The following is an 8,766-nucleotide window of genomic DNA, read 5'->3' as shown; positions in this document are numbered from 1 at the left end:
TCCAGAGTACAAATAGGTAAAGAAGGCAAAGCAGTCAGCGCCATCTGTCGTGTAAAAAATGCGACGGACGTGCGAAGACTACGACGACGACGACGACGACGACGACGACGACCACGGCGACGGAACTGAAATAAAATCATCTCGCTCGCCATTTCAATACGCCCTGATCTCGTACACTAATCGTATTGAACTTGGTGGCAATCGCTTCAGAACCTTCAATTCCTATAGTGAATGTATCAATAACTTTTCCTCATATATAGCGGTTCATAAGATATTTCGTTCCAAACACAGGTATATAAGGAATTGACTCGAGTAAAGTCAAATGCAATAAAAAAAACCATGCGCGTTTTATTAGCCAGGGAATACGTGTTACGAGTCCTGACATTAACTCGGAAATACTCGGAAACTGATGAGTGAATCGTTTTAAAAATTTGTAGAGAGATGTACTGCTATACAAATTAGACGTAAAACAAATTTTAGCTCGATTACGCGGTTTTGAGTTTACCGTAGTAATACCTTAACTGAAATACCTCGAATTTCATCCTTGTATTGGTACACTATAGTTCTGGGTGAAGAACGCTCTATCCAATATTTCACGAGCATAAAATTCGGTACAAAAACATGTATATAGAGAAACAAAACTTCATAGAACCACATAACAATAAATTAATGGTTCATCTTGTGAAAGTTTATAATCCTGATCAAAGTACTTAATCAGTCTCTGCGGTTGGCAGTTGAGAACATTTTTAGATTTGATTACGATTTCACTATTCTTAGTACTAAGTAAAGCGACTATCATTGTTTCGCTATATATGTGCCGTCACGAAAGTCATTGCTAAGCAAAAATGTAAAGGTCGTTTAATAAATGCCGCGTTGTAACCGGATACGTTCAGTTTCAATATACGTATAACCATTTCCCTGCAATTTGCTAAGATTCGTATATGTACACAGTTACAGATACATCATATGTATATTATTCCCGTAGGAAATTGATCAAATATTTCCGAAGCCCGATTACACTTAATATCAACATCGATAATATTCTATACATATAATTACTTACCCTCTATTAAATCTAAATATAATATTAAATATATGCATATCATGAGCAATCACAATTGCTCTGACAGAATGAGCAGATTTGTTAATTATATTTTGGGTTAAAAGTAAAAAATAAATTGAAAGGTAACATTTTGTTGGTAATACTGTTTTTAAGAACCGCGGAAAAGAACTTAAACGAGCACGAAACACACGAGAGTTTTGATTCCTCGTTAGGACTGGCTACAACACTGAATCGCAGATTATGTAGGTATAGACGCAATAAGAGTATAGCGTAGTTGACGTTTTCAAGATGTCAAAAGTCGGATGAGGTCAGTTTAACTTTAATTTTCTGAAGGAAGAGGAGGACGACATGGTGGCCAATGCCTGCGGGTAAAGTTGACAATTATTGTCCTTTTTTAAAATTGTATCTCACGTTTTACACTTTTTCTTGCAATGTTTACCATCATTTTCGTCCTCGTGACTATGCATACCTTCCCATTATTGATAATTTATCTTCAAAGAAGATTGGCGTGGCACTGAATGATGCAGCGAAGTTGAGTAATAAATTATTAAACATTATTTTAATATATGTAAACAATACAAAACATATGTTACTGTAATACTTGCGTTTTTATTACCGATCTAATGTGTATTATTGTACCAAAGTATTTTTTTATTAATGAAGTTACGAAATACTTGTACATGTACTTATTGCTAATTCAGTGATAAAAAAAGGAGAAAGCATTATTGAATCTTTAGCATCAAGCACTTTCCTGCTAATGTTGATTTTCAGAATCACACATTGTTATCGCCAGTAATACTGAACCCTTGCAAAAAACACTTACGTGTAAAAAACATACCGAGTACAGAAGTGCTGCGCTCTAACAAAAAGTGTTGAATTGATATTATTAATGACAAGTACATAATTATAGGAAATTTTGAAAATAGAATTAAAATAATGGGCCAGTGCTAGATCATATAATAGGCAAATATGTAGTGACTTATGTACTTGGCATTAATAATATGATTTCAATACTTTTTGTTAGAGGAATTTACAGCATTCCTGTACTTGGCGTAGATTTTTACATGTAAGTGTTTTTTGGGGGGTGAATATATCGTCTGAACAGAGCATTAAATGTTTGAAAAGGTTCCGTCAGATAAAGATCACAATATCATCACAATCCGTCACAATATCAATGAACAACTGATGGAAGATCGCTCGGGAGGCAAAAATTGACATTTGTATTGAATTGGGTCTGTGCGAAACTGAGCATCACTCTCTTTTGTCGACGTTTCGTCTTCTTCGACATCTGGTTCGGTGCCCCCTGATGCATTGTTCTGTGATTCACTGCCGCCAGCGCATTCAACCTTGATATCTGTAACTTCTTGAACATGCTAAACTTCGTCACGTCTGGCATTTTGAGTTTCAGCAATACTGCGATGCACGCTGTTACTGACTTCTTGAGAAGCAACGGTTTGCAACAAGCGCGGGTGGTTTGATCACGACTGATTTTATCAACGCAGCTTTTACCGGCGGCTCAAGTTGTCGTATTTCTTAAAAGTTAAACCAACCGCTGTTCTCTGTTTTTTTCCCCGCTATATCGCATCTAACGCACTAACACCTCACATACAATGGCACGATTACAAGGAACAAGAATCAGTCGAGCGAACAAAACAAAAAATACCGAGTAATTCGTCCATCCCACAAGAACGCTTGGCGCAGACTGGATGCTGCTATTTCGGTCGATAGCTTAAAAATATGATAAAAAATATTATAGAATTAACAAATGTATCTAAATGATAGCGAAAGGTAGCCTCACTAAAATTAGGAACATACATGTCGACAAATATCAGAAATCAATTGTATACTAACAGCGGGTTTCTTTTTCTAGTGCGAAAATGACTTGCTATTGGAACCTCTTCCGAGGAACGAAAATTTCGCTCACTGCGTAGCGCCTTACAAATCGAATAATTGTAGATAACTTTTAACTGTTCACAAAAATATTGCATTATGGAACCTACATACGTGCGCAATACTTGTTGTTGGCAGGTAATACTGAGCTAGTCCTAACTTACTTAATGGAGAGCTCAGCTTTCTTTGTCTATAATAACGATAACATTGAAAACTTCTACGCCTAGATAACAAAAATATCGTATATAATGTATACTTCTTGATTGTCATTTTTATCAATGCCTAATAGGAAGCATTTCATACGCTATAGTTAAAAATTTAGGAAGTAAACCATTTGGAACATACTTCTATGCTTCTACATAGTATACATATGAACGTTACGATAAGAGTATAGTTTCCATCTTCGTGTTGTTTGGGTTAATTATTTAGTGTTCATCAATTCAAGACAGTTATTTTAATGATTTGACCCATGGATCTTGAAAATATTGAATTCTTCTAAAATGTAATCACACTAATAATAATTAGTAATATTTTGAAAAATTACTTTTTTTTATGAATAAATATTAGAGAGCGCATTATGAGTATTGTATGACCTTCAAATGCAGAGGTAATTCACTAACATAATCACGAATTAATAGAAGCGAAATTTTATAGAACTGTGGATATAATAAACTAATAGCTGATCCTATAAAAGTTTATAATCCTGATCAAACTAGCCAATCAGTCCGTCGCTGAAAATTGAGGACATTATTAGATTTGACTACAATATCACGAACATATCTGATTGTCTACCAAATGCATCGTCTATCTATTCTTAGTGCTAAGTAAAACGACCCTCGTTGTTTGGCTACGTGCCGTCACGAAAGTTGCTATTGAAAAAAGTTTTACAGGTCGTTCAATAAATGCCGCGTCATAACCGGATCCGTTCTGTTTCTATATATAAACATTTCCTGTCATTTGCTAATATTCGTATATACAGTTACAGGTACATAATACATATTCCCGTAGGAAATTGATCAAACATTTCTGAGCCCCGATCAGTCTCAGTATTGATGCTGATAATATTGTATACGCAGAAAGACTAGCGCTTCGTAAGTTGAAAGTGGTTTACGTAATAGATTCAAACATTAGAAATTTATTCTAAATTAAAAAACAAGCAAAGTAAAAAAAAAAGTAAAAAGGAACCACTCTCATTTGAAATGACTAACCCATCATTAATATTGTGGTGTTAATAATAAAAAAGAAAACAGAAAGGTAAAGGTAATCTTGTTTTTAAGAACCGCGAGAAAGGAAGTAAACGACCACGAGACACGCAAGAAGTTTGATTCCTGGTTGAGACTGGCGACATCACTGAATCGCAGATTGTGTAGATATAAACACGATGAGAATATAGCGTAGTCATCGATTTCAAGATGTCACAAGTCGGATGAGCTCAGTTTAACTGTAACTTTCTTGAGGAAGAGGAGGATGACATGGTAGCGACTGCCTCCGGGTAAAGTTGACAGATACTATTCTTTTTAAATTCATTTTTATGTTTCAAACTTTTTTTTTGCAACTTTTACCATTATTTTCATGCTTGTGATTATCCATACGTTTTTATTTTTGATAATTTATCTTATTAAGATTCACATTCACTATTTCTATAATAATAGTTAATTTCAATAATTTGATCTAATAAAGTCAGTTACCAAAGATTCAAGTATATCGAATTTAGGAAAATAATCAAAATATCTATTGAAAAAAAACGTTTATACTATTCCATAGCAAATAATATTACTAGATTCTGCGGTTTCAAATCATTTAGCTAACCATCTGGTCCATATTTACAAATCTATACTATATGAGCAAACAAGAAATATGAAACAATTTCTTTTTTACCTTTTCTTTAGAACTGTGCAAACACTCTTCGACTTTACGCGTTCAGATCAGCTCACAAATTGGACCGAAAATTCCGACACAATCAAAAGTACGGGCATGTCGAAGGCCATTCTAGTCCTGCAGAAGACTCAAGTTTTCCAACGGGCTATACTGTTCACTCTGTTCAATCCGCAACCGAATGGCTCTGGATTTGCTGCAGTACGTTGCGAGACGACCTTCAACCTCAGCGATTTCAACAACATAATACTTAAATGTCGTGGACAGGGAATGAATGTTAAATACAAAATGCTATTAAGGCACAAGGGTCTGGGAAAGGATTCGGCAGTCTACGGACAAATCTTCACGGTAATTTTTTTTCTCTCTCTTTCCCTTAAAATCAAACGTAGAAACTTGTCCTTCTTGTCAGAAACCAATTCAAAAACTGCCTACGCATCCCATCCGGATGATTTCTATTTCTTCAAGGCGCCAGAGGGTGAACTCGCACCCGTAAAACTACCACTGGCCGAATTCAAACCTTACCACAGAGGTCAAGAGTTGTCTCTTCAATCTCATCCCTTAGACACATCAACCATTACTAACATCGGCATCAAGATCGACAATGGACCGTATCTGCCAGAAAATCAACCAGGAGTGGCAGCGTTGGAAATTGACTGGATCAAAGCTACTAAGTGATCTACAGTAATCCAGATCGCCCTTACCTACTGATCTAAATTGTCATCATAAAAGAAGGAACTGTTGAAAATCTACTTGGGAGGATCTTGTGAATCTTGAGATTGTTATTGTTATCGTATATATATGATATTTTGATTGTACAAATATTAATAAAATCAAAATTAGATTTATCATATCCCCTGTCAGCCACGTCTAATATGGACTATATGATTAATTAATAATTATTATTAACGATAATGTGATTATATAATTCCTGATAACGAAAATACCTTGTATACCTAATTAAGAAGTTATTTTGTTACGTGACTCATTTTTATTAATAGTATGGCAACCGTGAAAATAGTATGTCAATTAGATTCACGCACGACATTAAGGTTCTGAACTTATTCTTTGTTATAAAAAGAACTCTGACAATAATATATTATACAACGATTACGTGCTTTCAACTCACGTAAAAATACTAATAGATACGTAAAATCACTTTTGAAACAGTTAAATTCTTTTTGGAAAATTATTGCAAAGTGGGAATGTAGATGTGCCACATTAATTTAACACACAATGTTGCAGTTTAAACCAAAAGTCGTTATCACATATAAAGAGCAAAACATGTAAACGTGGTAGACATGGTAGATATTGCAGACATGTCTTAAATTTGTGGCTTCGATATATAGCATTATTCAAAAAGTATGGTTGTGATTAGCTGTATCATTCGTTATTCTAACTTTTTTTCAATATGTAATACTCATCAACTTTTATTTTGTATTCTTTCCAATTTGTTAGCGAATTACATATTTGTTGGTTTATAAGATTTGCATTTGCTCAAGTCGCTAGTGTACTCTTATTTCAACATAAACAATATTATTCGTGAAATTTTGTTTCAGAAACCAGAAGAAACTTTCCAGGTATTTTGATCGTTTAATAACTTAAAATGAACTACAAATTACTGATTAGCTATACAATATAAAAATGTAAAAAAGTTATATCCCTATTTAATCATCATATGTAACAAACACACAAAGTTTAAATATTATTTGGCACACAAGCTATATATTTCGTGGAAAACTAATGAGTAGAAAATACATATTCCTCTTTTAATACTTATGTCTTGCAGTAACCATATCTTCAAACCCTTATTCAGACAACGTATATTATCCATTCTTTTTTTTCGATCGTTTTTTTCAAAAGAAAAAGAAAAATAATATAATTAAAAAAATATATATATGTAATGTATTCGCATGCACTTATACGCTTCCGACCTATATATCCGTGATTAGAAAAAATTAAATGTAGTTATAAGGTTTATTGATGATGGCAACAGACGTTGAACCTCGTTCAATGCTCATAGAACTTGACAGAACTTCCCAGGTATCGCTTTTAGGGCAGTACACATTAACCGATGTAAAATACTTTTCACCATCGTTCCCTCCAACCACATAGAGGTGCTTACCAAATCCCACCACAGCTACGAATAAGTAAAACATATACATTTGTATGAATTCAAGAATACCAATAGAAAACATGCGCTATACACAAGAAATATATTGAGTTACTCACCAACATGTTCGCGACCCTCAGGCATATCCTTCACTTGTTGCCACTTCTTAGTTTGTGGGTCAAAAGCTTCAACACTTTTTAAAACACCTCCCCCGTTTTGACCTCCGACAACATACAGGGTCCCATTTAAAACACCTGCACCAGCATTATACCTATTAAAATTTGTATCATTTATAGAATTCCACTTTCCAGTTTCATAATCGTAACACAGTACGCTGGATAAATGGCATCTCCGTTCGCTACAGTAGCCTCCAACCTATATAAAATCAACCTCACATGATCGCTTGTACCTCTTCTAATTTAACTCTTTATTTACATAATTATAGAACATGACTTGCACTCACAACATACAACAAGCCATTCAATACGGCTACTGCGAAGCCGGTGCAAATTTTGGGCATTGGTGTTATTCCATTCCACTTTTGTGTTTTTGGATCAAATGCGTCACATGAGTTATTGAATACACTCGGATTCATTCCACCGATCTGTAGAACATTTCAATATGTAGCTTATAATTTTCTTAAATTTCAATACATTTTAACATATTTAAATGAGAAATAAGTGGAAACCCGTACAGCATAAATGGCATTATCAAGCAAAGCAACGCCCAGATCCGTACGTTTAATCCTCATTTCTTTACCAGCTGACCATTGGTCGGTAGCTGGATCATAAACATTCATCTTTGTTAGTGGTGTTTTATTTAAGGTACAGCCTCCCACTGTATATATTTTATCTTCGAAAAGGGCTATTCCTGCAGAAACAGAGAATTAAATAGATACCAATTATAGATAAACAGAGAGCGCCTTAATTTCTTTTAGGTACATTGATGCATTAACGGGGGTTGCATTTTGGTACAAGAGATGACATTCGTGTTTTCTAACGGTCTTTCAGTTGAATTGCAACCTTCCACTGCATATATACAAGGTGTCTCAGAATAAAAAGATAAGGAGTACATCATTAAATAGACGAGGAAAATCGGACTAATAATATCTTCACTTCCAAAATAATATCAAAATAATCAATTGGTTGTATATCTATCAACTTATCATGAGAGCCATCTTGATGTATTTTTTTTCGTTAAATTATTCTTCAAATTTAACATTTTTTTTTGTTTTCAGACAATGTACTTTAAACAGCGTTTAGCCCCTTTCTCTATCTTACTAGTAATGCGGGAGTACAAATACCGTGACAAAATAATAAACAGCGAATAATTACGGTAGAAAAAAATCGTCTTGCCATTGGTGATATCAATTTAGAACGTATATTAGATTCCTGTGTTCGAAGTAATAACGAAATCTTGCTAGGTGTTCTCCTGCGATTTCGTTTGTTTGAGATATGATATTCTCCATCAAAATCGAAGCGACACATGTTTTCTTTTTATCTGCGGGAAAACGATTTAAGAGGGTGAAATCAACCCCCAAAGTTGGGTACCTTCAGGGCGATTCTCGAGTTTCGCATATTTCCAGTAGAGATGTTTAAATGATACTAATTTGAGGATAATGCTTGTGGCGAATTATAAAAAATGCATTTTTTTTCGGTTTTGATGAGATAAATTCCTAAAAATGTATAGGGGTTGTGACGTTCAAACTTATTATAACAAAAACTTTTCGAGCGAAATTTAATGAAACCAATTGCATTTGAAAGAGTTCAAAAAAGTAAAGTACATAACTTGAAGTCCAAAATCCGTAGATAAGATGAAATCCGAAAGA

General features: G+C 34.3%; 2 protein-coding genes across 16 annotated transcripts in view; one reads left to right on the top strand and one right to left on the bottom strand.

The window, feature by feature from the left end:
• LOC107267659 overlaps nucleotides 1–5,678 on the top strand; it is a 12,956-nt gene extending 7,278 nt beyond the window's left edge. The window contains exons 1-4 of one of the 5 annotated variants that reach the window (XM_025084997.1): nucleotides 3,552–4,044; nucleotides 4,231–4,445; nucleotides 4,843–5,176; nucleotides 5,294–5,503. In XM_025084997.1, coding sequence (XP_024940765.1) covers nucleotides 4,426–4,445; nucleotides 4,843–5,176; nucleotides 5,294–5,503 — 564 coding nt within the window. In that variant the 5' untranslated portion in view covers nucleotides 3,552–4,044; nucleotides 4,231–4,425. Of the gene's footprint in view, nucleotides 1–3,551; nucleotides 4,045–4,230; nucleotides 4,446–4,842; nucleotides 5,177–5,293 lie in introns of those variants that run through there. The other 4 variants (XM_015739637.2, XM_015739636.2, XM_025084996.1 and 1 more) reach the window with 4 other exon arrangements.
• Nucleotides 5,679–6,225: 547 nt separating this feature from the next.
• Nucleotides 6,226–8,766, bottom strand: part of LOC107267657 (kelch-like protein 2) — a 9,751-nt gene continuing 7,210 nt past the window's right edge. For all 11 annotated transcript variants that reach the window (XM_015739628.2, XM_025084995.1, XM_015739629.2 and 8 more), the window contains 4 exons: nucleotides 7,633–7,808; nucleotides 7,402–7,542; nucleotides 7,058–7,313; nucleotides 6,226–6,965 (listed from right to left, as the gene is read on the bottom strand). In XM_015739628.2, coding sequence (XP_015595114.1) covers nucleotides 6,784–6,965; nucleotides 7,058–7,313; nucleotides 7,402–7,542; nucleotides 7,633–7,808 — 755 coding nt within the window. In that variant the 3' untranslated portion in view covers nucleotides 6,226–6,783. The remainder of the gene's footprint in view (nucleotides 6,966–7,057; nucleotides 7,314–7,401; nucleotides 7,543–7,632; nucleotides 7,809–8,766) is intronic.

This window comes from Cephus cinctus, unplaced genomic scaffold, assembly GCF_000341935.2.
Source record: "Cephus cinctus unplaced genomic scaffold, Ccin1 Ccin1_scaffold0429, whole genome shotgun sequence".
NCBI classification, from domain to species: domain Eukaryota; kingdom Metazoa; phylum Arthropoda; class Insecta; order Hymenoptera; family Cephidae; genus Cephus; species Cephus cinctus.
Note: the sequence above shows the minus strand (reverse complement) of the source record. Positions and strands in the feature narration are given on the sequence as shown.